This window comes from Oryzias melastigma, linkage group LG13 (assembly GCF_002922805.2).
Source record: "Oryzias melastigma strain HK-1 linkage group LG13, ASM292280v2, whole genome shotgun sequence".
Taxonomy (NCBI): Eukaryota; Metazoa; Chordata; class Actinopteri; order Beloniformes; family Adrianichthyidae; genus Oryzias; species Oryzias melastigma.
This window is the reverse complement of record NC_050524.1, coordinates 16,011,086-16,026,183: the sequence shown is the minus strand read 5'-3', so window position 1 is coordinate 16,026,183 and position 15,098 is coordinate 16,011,086. Positions and strand designations below refer to the sequence as shown.

The 15,098-nt window shown below is 41.4% G+C and overlaps 1 protein-coding gene across 1 annotated transcript; it reads right to left on the bottom strand.

Moving 5' to 3' along the window:
* Nucleotides 1–2,338: 2,338 nt before the first annotated feature.
* Nucleotides 2,339–14,681, bottom strand: egln2 (egl-9 family hypoxia-inducible factor 2). The gene is made up of 6 exons (XM_024277194.2): nucleotides 14,367–14,681; nucleotides 12,425–13,737; nucleotides 4,597–4,716; nucleotides 4,386–4,522; nucleotides 3,629–3,696; nucleotides 2,339–3,540 (listed from the first exon to the last, which is right to left on the bottom strand). The coding sequence occupies exons 2-6, from the start codon at nucleotides 13,553–13,555 to the stop codon at nucleotides 3,488–3,490; spliced, it is 1,509 nt and encodes a 502-aa protein (XP_024132962.1). The 5' UTR covers nucleotides 13,556–13,737; nucleotides 14,367–14,681; the 3' UTR covers nucleotides 2,339–3,487.
* Nucleotides 14,682–15,098: the final 417 nt, after the last annotated feature.

Sequence of the window (15,098 nt, the reverse complement as noted above, 5' to 3'; positions counted from 1 at the left end):
AAGCAGGGCATCAAATAAATTAATGAGTTTTATGTGACTGGAAAAACCTTTTGTATACACAAACATGAGCAGGTCCGGTGTTTGTTCCCCTGGGTTTTGTTTCAGTATTTTGACAACTTAGTTGGACTTTATTTCAGTGTTTTCATTCGTGTTGTGAAAGCAGTGATGAAAGCAGGACAGAGGGATGTGTTTTTTACTAACAAAGTGAAGAGGCCTCGACATTTCTCTTCTCTTAAGTCCTAAAGTCACTTTGGTACGAGTGATTTATCTTCTCTACTTTGCCCGACCTGATGGTGACCAGAACTTATAGGCCGGATGAGCTCATTGGCTGCTTGGATAGAAGCTTGTTTATACTGAAATTAAAAAGTTGTTATGACAGTTGTGATGACTTTGAAAAAAATAAGTGCGAAGCTGATGCTAATCTGCCTCCAAATAAAAGTAGTTTTAGTTTAATTTGAGTTATTTATACGTAGACAAACTGGTCCAGCTTTGTGTTGGTCAGAGATAATGATAACAAAAAGGCTCTGGGCGGTCACCTAAATTTTGAGGACTAAACAAACTTGTTTTGCCTTCATGAAAAGTTTCCAAGAATGTTTAAAGGGTCAAACTAATCCAACCAATCTTCACTTTTATCACTGTTATCCTGAACTTGAAGATGGATAATGACCACGCTCCACCACTTGGTGGAGCAGGTTTTAGGACTGTGGGGTCTGGGAGTGTTTCCCGGAGGACATACAGCTGCAGGTGCAGGAGCTCTGTTTGGATGGTAGGTAGCAGATCCGATGGTTTAAGATGGATACTCTACATGCATACGTTATTTACACCCACGAAAAGCTTAAGACATCAACGCTTCTTCATCATGAGACTTTTTAGGTGGTTCTTGGATTTATTTAGATTGTGAAAAAAAATAAATTTCTCTTCAAGTGATTAATTTGAACTTTTAAGTCAGAACACCTTAGAATATAAAGGTCCTGTCGATATGATTAAGAAGCATTACAATCTTCTAAAGAGTAAACCAGAAAGTAAAGGAGAGATCTCACATGAACGTATGTTTGGCAAACCTTCGGTCACAGCCTGTTTGATGACCTCAGTGGTTTAATCTAGAGCCAAGAGGCTATTAGTTAACATTTACTCTATGAGTCATGGGGGCAGATATAATTTGATCCGTTTCTGGATGCGTCAGACATTTGTTCGCCTGCTGGTGGAACCTGCTGGTTCCCTTCACTTTAAAAGTCTGATTTGTGCTCGCTTCAAATATTTGCCAAAGTTTTTAACATAACATTCGAGATGGCAGAGATCACGTTTTCCTATTTGTCTTTATTCGTGTTTTGAACTGGAAAGATGTTTGTGTATCACTGCTATGCTAGAAGGACGTTCTACATCCAAGATAGAGGCGGTGTCACAGGAAACCATAGATTTATCATTAATCTTGTGGATGACAGTTCTGGAAAACATGTGCAGCTTGACTATTTTTCTTTTTCAAGCACAGCAACTTAAACACCATCTGCTAAAACTTTATTTCCTAAAGTTTTTTAACAGTTTTACTAAAATTTTACCAAAAGGTTAAAACCAACTGATAAATTGTTAAGTAAAACTTGATTTTTTAAAAATAACTTTCAGGGTTTGTTTCAGTTCCAAACATGCAAAATGTGTTGCTTAGATTTAAAGTACACTTTGTCGCATTTCAAGCTTAAACCCTTTAGAACAGGGGTATCAAACTCATTTTGGTTCTGGGGCCACATTCAACCCCTCATATCTCAAGTGAGCCGGACCAGTGACATAATAACAAAATAATCTATGGTCGACTTGTTATCTGTAGCTTTGTTTTTGTTTTTTTGTTTTTTCTCAGTTGGAAAAAATGTCTCAAACAACCTAGTAGCCTAATCACTTATCTTTAAGGCAATGACATTTCGGTAATTGTGGTGTCACACTTGATCATTTTTATAGCAAATGAACAGCAGTGAGGCTGGCAGGAAACCAAACTGCATCTTACCCAGACGTGGCACATGCTTGCAATGAAAAATGCAGTTTATTTCTTGATCTCTTGTTATGGCAGTATTTCTTTTCCTTTGCTTCCCCTAGTGGCAGAAGTGCAGTTTGGGGCCATTTCTTTAAATAATGATAATTTGGCACAGGAATGGTCTAGAAACTTGCTTTTTTTCTCCCCCATCATCCTTATATTTCTCCACAGGCCATGTTCGACACCCCTGCTTTAGAACAAAGTGCCTGAGATGATCTGCAGGGTCTTTAAAAACTTCTAAAACAAAAAAAGATACATTTCCTATTGCACGAAAAGAGGCAGAAATGAAGAATAAAGTAGAAAAAAAGGGGCAAACCATTTCAATTTGTTCCAATTGTTTTAGTTTATATTGCATTTGAATAAAAGGTTATTCACAGCAAAAAAAGAGAAAAAGAAGGCATTAATCTACATCATTAGTTACATCGAATCCATCATTCAGACATGGCATTTCAAACAATAAAGTGCTTTTTTAATAACAACCTTCTTCTACCATGAGAGACCCTCTTCAAGACAATGGAGCTCGACACGCAACATGACAAGTGACGCCCAGCAGGGAACACACAGTGTAGATTTGTGCTTTGAACTGTATGGTCTGAAATACAAAAGGCAGACTGAAGTTGTGTTGAGTTCGGTTTGGTGGAGTCGTCTTCTCCTTTTTGTGCTGGTTGATAATACAGTCACGCAAACTCACTTCTACAAACCCTGTCTTGACTTCTCGTCTCAAGTGTGGGAGGGTCATTCAGTCACACAGTGAGCAGAGTGCATCAAGTTTGGGAAAAAAATAATTAAACGATCAGTGGTACACTCTTCCGAAGAAAAACATTCACTCTCAACGCATTTTTTGATATTCTACCCCAGAGCCAAGAGCGACTTGGTGAGCTTAGCTTAGTGTACAGCTCTCCCCGTGTGCCAATCAAACCAGGTGAGGAGTACTGGAGCTTTGACTGAAAATATAAGTGCAACAGGGCAGCTCTCCTCTGCCCTCATCTGTCAACACCCGTTTCTTCTCCTTCCTTGATCACTCTGGCCCACACTGTGAGGCAGAGCAGAAATACAGATTTCAATGCAATTCCCTTCCCCCAGTCATTCACACTCCTTGTGTTAAAAAAAACAAAAGAAAAAAAACATGACTGCAAAGCAGAATAAAAACATTGATATCTCAAAACATCACATCACAACTAAGAAGTGAGCAGGCAAAACTGCAACGTTTTTGAGTCTTCTTCTCCTGATCCTGATCGCGCTTTAGCCAATCAGGCTAGCTTGCTGCGCTCAAAATCTCCGCTGCGTCTCTGATCGGCAGCTCGTTCGCTGTTTAATCGCCGCTCGTGGCGGGAATCGATCAGCTGACCCTCAGCACAGCCGGGCCCCGTGGCTGACGGTTAAACCGCTTTGAAATCTGTATGTCCAGCGGTAGGTCGAGAAGGCACATAATACTTTCAGAGCACTCCGCAGTTGCTTTGGGGAGCTTTACGCCCTGCTGCTCTGGGTCACAGGCACTTGAACACCTTTCTGTCCGGTGGCTGGAAAAGAGAGGAAACATTAGTGACGCAAAATGATAAAAATAAAAAAAGAGCAGATCTATCCAAGACAAATTTGTGCAGGCCTTACCCAATCTGTACTTCTCTTTAGCCTCTGACCTCTCTTTAGCATCAAAGTACCAGACTGTGATAGCATAGCTGGGAGAGAAAAGGAAGCAAAATTATAAACTTCTTCAGGATTAAAAATATTTTTTTAAATAAAAAGCTCAAAAATGCATATCAACACACATAAAACAATTCAGATTAGATCCAGTGTAAGTCAGACAGCAGAGGGTTAACCTCTGCAGATTTCCGTGTCTCATGTGGGGCTCTGGTGTTTATTCCTGTCCATCACGTGTGCGCCTCTTCTGCACGAGTCCTGCTATTGAACCTTCCTCTCTGTCCGTCCACCCCCACCCCCTCTTTTTTTCCCCCACCAGGAAACACATACTTCCTGCTTTGGGTTCCACCTCGCCCCCCAGCAGTGGAAAGGAAAAGGCCTGTCTCACATCAGCCTCTGTTCGCAAAGAGCGGATCCATCTTATTATCGGTCTCAAGTAAAGGTCAACATTCCTGCGTCTTGGAGTTGTTTGACAATAGCTCCAACACGACTGATTACTCCCCTTTTATTCTGAAGCTTTCAGTTAACAGCTTTTATTTTGAAAAATAACTCTTTATTAATCATTAAAAGACATTTTCAACCAAATATAAAGTATTATAATGATGATAAATACTAAAATGTCGCTCCACGTTTGTCTTTCAGTGTAAATAAAGGCCAGTTTTTCCCCCAGAACAATCACAAATCCCTGCACAGCTTTGTCTGACTGTGGACAGTGTTAATTACAAACCGAGTGGCGTAGGCTGGTTTGACTTCATGTGGGTTTCTGCGGTCGGACCAGAAAATGAGCAGCCGGTCAAACAGAGGCTCGATGTTGGCGACCACATTTTTGCTTTCAGGGTAGATCTGCAGCAGGCCTCCTTGTTTCTGCCAACACAACCAAAACAGTCAGCATCGACCCTGACAGGAATACTGCTTTCTCTGTGTGATGTCAGCATTACCTTAACATCCCAGTTCTTGTTGAGATAGTAGATGCACGTGATGCAGCGACCATCGCCGTTTGGATTGTCAACATGGCGGACGTAGCCTGCCCCGTGACCTGGATAACAAGCGACCATGGCCTAAAAACGCAACAATTACAAAGAGTTATTCATGTTTATAAAGATCAGAACATTTCCTCAACATATAGATGTAGACATTTACTGTGACTTTCATAATCAGACAAAAAACTTCTATAATCAGTAAAGTCCCACTCCAACTATATTTTGATCTATTGCAAAATTGTTCCTAATGGTTTATTAATTATAATAAAGTTTATTTTAGCCAAAATCAAAAAGTCTTTGTTGTTTTTTAAGACTGGGTTCTTACAAGTTTTTTCCAAGTAAAATTTCTGATTTTTAAAGTTATTTTTAAGGTCATGCATAATAAAAATTAAGAACAATTTCTCTGCCTATATCCCATTTTATTCATTTATTCCCATTTATGATCAAAACAACAGATTCTTATCTTGTTGTTGTGGTTTAGCGCACTCCTTTATTTATTTATTTTTTAACCAGCATTTGTTATTCAGTGTATAGGTGTATAATGATTGGTTTTGCTGCCTTTTATTTCCATTATTTGATCAATATGGTTAAAAATTTTATTCTTGAGAGGAAATGTGAAAAACTGTTTTAAACAACACAATTTTTATAGTTCATATCAAAACCAAAATACTTTTTAAAGGCTTTTTAAGGTCTCATTTCCAAATTAAAAAAAATCAATGATTTAAAGACTTTAAGACCATGCTGGAACTCTGAGGACATATTGTCTGCAGAGCAGCAGGAGTTCATCAGACATTCGCCTCTGGATTGTGGGTGGGACTGTTGGAGCAGAAGTAACCCTTCATTGATATCCCAGCATTCCTCTGTTTACACTCCTGCTAGCTTACATACTCTCACAACCCCAAACTAATATTAAAAAAGCAATTAAAAAAATGGTGAGCAATATCTGAGTTATCCAGGCATACAATTTTGAGAAAGATAGTAGCTTATACGAGGAAAATGAAGGCGCTAATTGATCTATCCGTCTGTAAATATATACATCAGAGATGGAGCGGAGAATGGAGACTTTGGTCAACCCATGGCAGCTGCAGCCTGTGTCACAGATTTGAGCTTTTTTTAAACTGCAAATTTTAATCTAACACAATTTGAATAAAGAAATACTCAGAGATGCAGTTTTAGTCTTCAATTCTTACATGTCCTCCGCCATGAGAAAAATGCTACAAGAACATGTTAGAAACACCATTTTCATTGGAGTGGGGCTTCAACTATCAAGATGATATATTCAAAATTCAGCCAATCCACTGCATTGTTGTGCTTCTGGTCTGTCTCCTGCTTTCGGTAAATTGTCCTGAAGCAGGAGTTTTCCCACAGTTCTTCAGCACACAACAATCTGAAAAATGTGTCAAGAGCTATGCGGTTGTTTCCAGCTAAGAAATGACCTGCAGACAGACTCTCCACTTTCAAACAATGGTCCCACACTGGTATTTCCCCCGCTTGATGTCCGAGTGTAGCGGACTGTGAAGCAGGACAGAGCTGCTTTCTCTGGGGACTCGGAGGGGACTGCGACTTGTGCGAAAGTTGTTGGGTCAATGAGCATTCCAGATGAGGGTCAACGGCAGATCATGTGTCTGCTAGTGACGTGACACAACTGCAGCTCGATGGAGAGCGGCGGAGCGCGGGGTGTACGTCACAGTGATGCACTGGGACCATGCTCGCCTTTCAGATGTCAGTGAATAGTTTCCAATTCGTTTGGGACATAATGTGATCAGCTGATCCTCGCTGGCATCAGATTTGGTCGACAAACAGTGGGCAAATCAATGAAGCATCTCATGAGGACAACAGAAGAGTATTCCATATAAAAACATAAAAGTCAGCGCTTACTGCATCACTTCCGCTTTATGAGTCAACAGCCCATTTCCATTCAACTTCTACTACATCAACTTTGAGTGATACTGAGCTACTACTTCTGTATTGTGCAAAACTCCTGTGACAAAAGCTTTGTGTAGGAGGAGATTTCAGTCTTTCTCAGAGAAACGCAGCACTTCCCTCCTCTCCCTGTTTGGTTGTGCTTGACGAGATCACATTGTCGGCCAACGGTCATTACAGGCCCACGCTCACATTCAGAGCCCATTAACCTCTTCACCTTTCCTCCCACCTTTACTTGTCATAAAGACCGCCAAAACAAAAGACTAATTGAAGGCAGAGAAAAGTATATGGGAGTGTGCATGATTATTTTCAGAATTAGTTTTAATAAGAGCAGGACTGACCTGAAATGTAGCAAGAGGTCAATGGACGCTTTTAACTTTATCTTTTTTTATGCAAAAACAGATTTGTGTCCTTCACAACACTGCAGGTGGATGGAAAAGAACAAGGATGAACTTTATTTTTAAGTTTGATAAAAGTGCGGAAACAGAAATTGAATTATGTAGATTCAGAATCATGTCTCTTCAAGAAGAAATAAAAAATATATATATATATTTTGTCAAAGACTCATAACATTTAGGAAGCACACACGTGACCAACCAGTCAAGAAATAATAAAATATATATATATATATATATATATATATTGTGTAAGACTCATAACATTTAGGAAGCACACACGTGACCAACCAGTCTTAAATAAAAAAAAAAAAAATGAAGCAACTTTTCAAATTAATTTTAATATAAAACCTAACTAAGAGATCTGTGGGATTACTCAGGGGCCTTTCATGCATTAAATGCATAAAATGCCTGGAGCAAAACGCTTTTTTGCAAACTGGTAGCTACCCCTAAAATTCCAATTAACTTGCATTATGCTACACCAAACAAGTCAGCCCTGGCCTGAAGCATGAAAACAAACACAGACCAACGCATGGGGCTGTTTATTATAGCTTACACACTACTGGAAAATAAACAAGGAAGGTTGTGTTTATGTTTCTGCAATTTCTTGTTTTGTAATGGGAGAGCTTGTGACACATCCGCAATATTCCGGAGCAGCTTTATATATTTTGTCCGCGCAGACTTAATACTATCGTGTCAGCCGCTCGCACAGATCCAAGATAACTAGCCCCCAGACTGACATTCAACATCTGTACGGTCATCTCTTCTTCACTTAAGCTTCACTGTGCTCAGATTACATGTTCTTACACCTGTCACACAGGTACGAACATTGATGCATCGAATCGGAGCTTTTGTACTGGTGGTAAAGGTGATGGAAGGCCAACAAAACCCCCAGGAAGAGGTTCTGAAAGAGAACAGCTTTGCACACATGGACTGATAAAATGCAGACTCCTGATTCACTTCAGCAGAAACTCAGTTGAATGTGCTTAGTGTTTGTTACTGGTGGGTCGGTTATGAACGGGTTGGTCATTGATTCTCCAAAAATCATTACACCCCTAGTGATAACTATTTATTTCTCAATATAAGTCTAAGGGATTTTGGATTCTTGGAATCAGCGAGTACTTCTATTTGGAAAATAGGTGTGTGGGGGGGGGGTGTTGGGGGCTTGCCCAGTCTAGTCCTAATGTACAATCGATGATCTCTAGAGTTATAACTCTCTTGACACCACACACCAATCCTATTTCAATCAATGAAAGTGATAACTCCAAACAACTTGGTTCTTATGGTTTCTAAGGCAGTCAGGGTTTATAACCATTTATTGAAGTTGTAAAAATAAACACAAAGTGTTAACATTTGAAACAAGTAAAGTGTCAAGTGCAAAGTCCTGTTCCATGTGAGGTAAGCCGCAGTTGAGGTGTATTAAGGGAGTTGGTGTTTCTGGTCTTTGTCAGGATTAAGTTGTCTTTGTTTATGAATTTAAAGTCACTTGATGGTTTTAAAAGTAAAAAATGTAATGATCACTTAAAATACAAAAGATGACTATAAAATATGAAAATAAAAGCTATAGATAGACATTTATACAAATAAGCTTTCTTTTTCTGCAACAAAAAAGTCTGGAAAATATATTCTGCCCTTATTAGTCAGTGTTATTATGAACACGAGAGAACTTAGTGAGTCACCACTGAACATTATCATGTTGCAGCCGTTTTTTCCATGTTAAAAAAACATACTTGGAATTGCATTAAAACATTGCATAACCAAAAATCTCAAGATTTAAAGGTACTTTTATAATTAATATATTTTAAAAACTTATACGCAGAACTTTATTAGAAAGCCTAAACAACTCCATGTAGAAGGTAGCTGAGTAGTTTCTGTCAGTTTTGGAGCAGAAACTTGAAATTCTTTTCTGTTTACAGCAAATCCAGAGTGACTCAACATGGTCCACTAGCCACACCACACCAAGAAGAACTTGATTTAGTTAGAATCACAAAATTAACTGATTTTATTTTGTCATCTTTAGGGCTGGCACGATTAGTCAACTAGTCACAACTAAGTCGATTATTAAAATAGTTGACGACTTTTTTAATAGTCCATTAGTCATCGTTTTTTCTTTATCCCAAAAGGACGGTGTGCAGTTTCTAATGCTACGTCTGCCGTTGCCTTTGACACAAGTACAGTAGTGCTAATCCGGGTCAGTAGTGATGTTATAAATTATAAGAAAACTCGGGTACCGTAACAACACACCAACATAGCTTAAAATTGGTAAACATATTTAAAAAAAGAAAAAAAATGAAAAGAAAACAGATTCCAATGCAATAGCTGCAAGGCAGAACTTGTGTCCCATAGCCCCACGGTGGGGATGCATGAACACCTGAAGAGGAAGCACGTTGTGACCGAGTGCAGTACCCCGAGGAGGGATCGTTGCTGAGATAAGCTACTCTAACATTAATGCAAACATATTAGCTAAGTGTTTCCAGTGTATCCCTGCAACCTCTACCCCATTGGAGGGAAATTTCTCTGCTGAAGGAACATCTGCTCTCAAAAGAGATCAAGTCTTTCTGCAAGATATGTAGAAATGCTAACTTTCCTGGCTACAAGCAAGAGCATCATACAGTTTGGAATCATATAGAGTCAGAGTGTAGTGAAGTTGAATATAGTTGAGAGCGCTCAGCACCACAACATGCACTTTTGTTATAGTTGAGTCAGTGAGACCAAAACTTTATCTTTCGCGAAAAATGGTTTCCTTGTTTCAGATGCCGACTTCATTTGATTTAAGCCTAGTTTTAATGCCAGAAACAAATGTATTAAAGAAGATGCATGATTTATTAGGGCTACACAGTGGCGCAGTGGTTAGCGCTCTTGTCTCACAGTAAGAAAGCCCCGACTCAAATCCCGGCTGGGGGATCCAAAACAGGAACATCAACTGTGGACCTTTCTGTTTGGATTTTGCATGTTCTCCCTGTGCATGCGTGGGTTTTCACCAGGGTCTCTGAATTCCTCCCACTGCCCAAAAACATGCTTCATAGGTCAATTGGTGACTCTAAAATTGCCCCTAGGTGTGGAAGTGAGAGTGATTGAGGCTCTGTGACAGACTGGCGACCTGTCCAGGGCATCCCTGCCTTCGCCCATGAGTAGCCGGGTTAGTTTCCGGCGACCCCGAAAGGGACAAAGCGGCCAAGAAGATGAATGAACGCATGATTCATTAAAGGCTTAATAAACTATCGTCCTAATTGTCTTTATATTTTGATACAATATAGCTTAAAAACTTCAAGTTTAAAGCTAATGATGGTTAGGATGTGCATTTTACATCCAGTTTATGCAAGATCTGATTGGTCGACTGATTGAAAAAAAAATATCTGTGATTAGGCAACTATTAAAATAATCATTTGTGGCAGCCCTAGACTGCCTGTGCAGTTTGCCAGCTCTGCTAATGCATCACATTAGAGGATGCATGCTCAGCTTTAGGTGAGACATCAGAAGATGCCCCCCAGCTGCTGAAGTTTCTACTGCATTGCTCTTCCTACTTACTCTTTGCACGCAACTCTCCCTTCCCATCTAGTCCCGCCCACTTCTTAAATCTTAATCTTTCAGCCGTTTCTCTTCAGTGCAGTCCTAGACCATCCTTAAATCATCCTCCATACAGTATTTTCTTGCATTTACAGTATTGTACCACTTCTTGCACAAGTCAGGCTATAAAAAACACAACATACAGCTGCTGAGGCATAACTCTGGACAATCTCAACATCTCACTCACACACATTGCCCCATTTAGCTCTGCAAAAAGTCTGTTACCAAGGTAATGGTAACATGAATTTGTTAAAAACAACAACAACAACAACAAAAAATGAGATAAAGGACATTTGGGAAGTATAAGAGGTCAAAGAAATGCCTGAAAAGAGCATACAAAAGGGAATAATTGGGTCTAGAAAAGCTGCAGCAAGCCTTTTATTAAACTGCACTCCTTCCCTATCTTTTCCTCTCTTTCTGCCTGCACTCCATCATTGCTCTGCTAGGCTGCCTTCTGCACTCATCAATAGAAATGTCATGTAAGAACAGTTTGTACTCATTCATTATCCAGCTACCAGGCATAAAGAATAACTGAGTCAGAAGCAGAGCAATCCATCACAGCATCTTGTAAATTATAATCATTTCTCTGTTAAAATGCACAATTTTGAATTAAAAAAAAGAAAGTCATCTTTGATTGACTTTACAGATCTCAAATAAAAAAATTCTAAGTGGGTTGGATAACCGATGGTTTACCCTTTGATCTATTCTGCTTTGCTGTTTCATTGATTAATTGAATGATTGTTACTTCAGCATCGGCACGACTCACACATACAGGGAGCATCGGAAGGTCAAGGCAGCAGAGGTAACTGATGTTTTAACGTGGTTTATGTAAATGACTAGACCTGCACTGATGGCAACACACTTGTGTACATAAAAAAAGGGGGTGAGGAGAATGAGGTCAAGGAACAAACACTTTGCAAGCAGAGGAAAACATTTCCTTTCACAAAACCACAGGATGGGTTGATAGAAACAGAACCCACAAGTGGCAGTAGGGGTGTGTGCTAAACTATTAAATATACACTCTACAGTACAGGTGTTTCAGGTAGATTATTTTTTAACAGGTCTCCACCAGCAACCTCCCTTGTGGGTTACAGCTTTTGCCAAATTCACCCTCAAGGAGCAACAATGCCTGCGCCTTAAATCAGATCTGACATGCATCTAGAGCAGTCCGGATGCATTTCCGTCAAAGGGCAATTTATTTAGACAGGTTTACATTGTCTTGTTTTGCTGTTTTTTCATCTTCCTGCGATGCATTTTCACAATGTGCTTCGTTTTGTTTGATTGCACTGTTTGCAGATGATTTGTGATTAAATCCCATGGCTGCTAAGAAACTGACAAAATAAAACAGACTGACACCAACTCAAGTGTCTTAGTGTTTTTCTTCCGACTGCAAAGTTTTTTCCATGTGGCACGCTACTCATGTGGCCCAAGATGAGATAAAGGCAACACAAATAAACAAAAAGAGCTCCCTTCTACCGTGCCTGCGTCATACTTGTGAAGTTGAAGTGATGGGAGAATATGCTGGCAGCGATAATGCAATGGTGGAAGAGATAAAACTGCAGAATTCTCTCGTTTTTTTTAAGGTATCACTGGTATGAATGCAAGAACAGGGGCAGCCGCCTTCTCTTCTATTTGTCATAAAAGTTACGTGGCTTATCCTGAGACGCTAGCGCTGGTGTTAGCGTGTGTGCGCCTGTTTCTATTGCCCACATGTCTGCGTTACAGATGCAAGATAAAGCACTGCAGACACGCCACAACCAATAAGCCACTGCCCAGACTACGTCACTAAGGTGACACTCCCATATTTGGGTGATTTAATAGTTCTGTTTTTCTTCATCTGAAGCACAAAATACAACATTGCCTCCTCCAAAATACAAAAAAAAAAAAAAGAAAAGATTCACCTTAGTGCGTCCGTTTATGACACAGTTTCCCAGCTGTCCGTTGGCGGCGCTGTACATCACAGCCTCATCAATTCGTGCCATCAGCGTCCCGATGTTCTTGCATCCGGGCTCCTGCCCCTCCACCCACGCTATCTGATCGCCCCGGATGTTCCGAGAGGGAATGTTCTTTTGGCTCACCAGCTGCCCACCCCGAAATTTCCCGCTGCGGTTCAGAACCTCCACTTCTTCTAAGACATTGCTGCCCAACTGCGAGCCCAGGAACTCATCTTTGACGCAAATCCCATAATACTTCATGCAAGGGATGATATACTGCTGGGCTAATCGCTCTGCTGACCAGCCACTACCTTCGGGGAGCGCCCTGGCTGGGGGGGCTTTTTTCCTGCAGGGGGAGGTCAGACTGGGTGCAGCTGGTGGGTTTGTAGGAGCTACATAATGTCCATTGTGCTGGTTAGTGAGAGGGCCTGCAGGGACAAAGTCTGAGTTGCCATGGGAACCGTTGCTGCAATTGACAGCTGCCAGAGGGGCAATAGCTCGGGCCACTCTGGACACATCTGATGAACTGTTAGGATCTACAAGTTTTCTCCTTTTAAATTCAGAACCAGGTGGCTCTTTGGAGCCCATTAATTCAGGTGAGACCATCATGTGACCATTAAGGAATTCTGACCCAAGGTTCTGGTTCTCCTCACTTTTCCTTTTCTGGGCTTGTTTAGGTTTCAGGTCGCCATTAAACCTCATTACTAAAGGGTAGTTCTCATGGGGAGTCCTGTCGCCGTTCTCCACCAAACGGGCTCTGCTGGTCAGCGGGAGCATGGAGCTAACAGTCTGCCCGTTCACATGGGCGGTGTAGCCATGTGGCGTGGGGGCCACGCCGCCCGCCTGGTTTCCGTCGCAGAGAAGGACGCCGCTCTTGGGTTGCCTCGGGGAGCTGGACTGAGAGGCCAGCCCGGCCAGCAGCTCCGCGGCAGACGGACTACCGACCGGCACCGCGCACAGCCCGTTCAGACCCATGTCCGCCCGGTACGCGTGTCGAATCTCCGCGAGCTGCTGCCCGCTTGCTCGTGAATCTGGGAAAGTGACGGGTCCGCGAGCTGAACTTGGCTTCAGAAGGTCCGTCCGTCCCAAACTCTCCATTTCATCCCGTCGTCTGCTGGGTGCGCACGTGCCACACGTCCTCGCTTCATTTTCTTGTCTGTGCCGCGAGAAGTTTCATGTCCCAGTCCTCCCTCTTTCACTCCAGCCGTTACTCTCGGTCTAAAGCGGCGTGGCTGCTCCAGCCGGGGCTTTCATGAGCATTGTCGCGCGGCGTGGGTTATCTGCAAAAGTCAAACGATACACTTCAGCTAAAAATAGTGAAGACCACCTGCCAGCATGAGTACAGCGTATGAGTTTTATTGTGCAACAAACGGCTAAGGCCTAGCTAAAAAAAATATTTAGCATATCGATAAAGCGGCTAAAAAAGTAGCCGAAAAGGATGAAGCTCACTATGTAGCATGCTAATACACAGAATAAAACATGTATATAACCAGACCGTCATAAAGCTAACAACATTAAGGTTGGGGTACGAGGCGTATAGTCGACTTTTAAACGTTTTTTTATTATTATTATTCAGAAACATTCAAATTGTAAACACAAAACCATAAACTAGCGGGTTTTAAAATAAACTTAAGAAATAAGTCAATTTTTATCAAGTTTAAACACAATGTAATAAGATATTTTAGTTTACATTGCATTTTGATTTCACACCCGCTGAACCCCCAAATTCTCCGTCTTTGTCTGCAATTCATGATCAACTTAGCGTCATACTTTCAACAATACACTCCACGCATCGCCTCAGTTACACAAAATAATATATATTTTTAAAGGTATGGTGACTTTAACAGGGACTTTGATACATATGAATATATAAAAATACCAATTGGGTAGAATAAAAGGCTCTGCTTACCTACGACAGCCGTACAGCCATGCAAATTCTCAGAGAGCGTACGTGACAGGCTGAGAGTACGCATGTTATTTCCGGGATTGTCTTGCCGGGGTGTCCGTCCCATCCACGGCGGTTATAAATAACGTTCTGACCGGCGACGGCGACCCAACGCCGGCCCGAACCGCTACACCGAACCGAGGAACGCCGGGAGATGCTGCGGGCCGAACAAGGCCCCTTCTATCCCCGAAAACAGCGCTCCCCGTTGTGTTGGTGAGCGCTCCCGGTCTCAGTCTGTGTCTACCTCCTCCTCCTCTACCTCCTCCTCCTCCCAGCAGTCGTCTTGCTTCAGTCCCGCCTGTTATTTGCATGAAACATGTGATTTGTTGCAGCGGCCAGCCGTCAGCTGCAATGACAGACGCATCTTATCACAAATAGGCTAAAGTTTGCTGAACTTTGCTTTAAAGGTATTGCCCTAAAACATTTAAGGAAGGAAGAGCATGCAGATACGTGAAACCACACAATCAAGTAAAAGGGTATATTAAGATTGATTTGGGTCAAAATTTATAATAAAATATCCAGAAATATATAAAAATAACTGAAAATTACCATCTCAAAGTGATGCACTTTTTTTAAAACTTTGTTGGAGGAAATGAGGTAACGTGCTGTTAAAGCCAGGCTTTTGGTTGGGAACTGGATTAACGCCTGACCCACAGGGATTAGGGACAGCGATAGAAGGTCATATCTTTGTAGGCG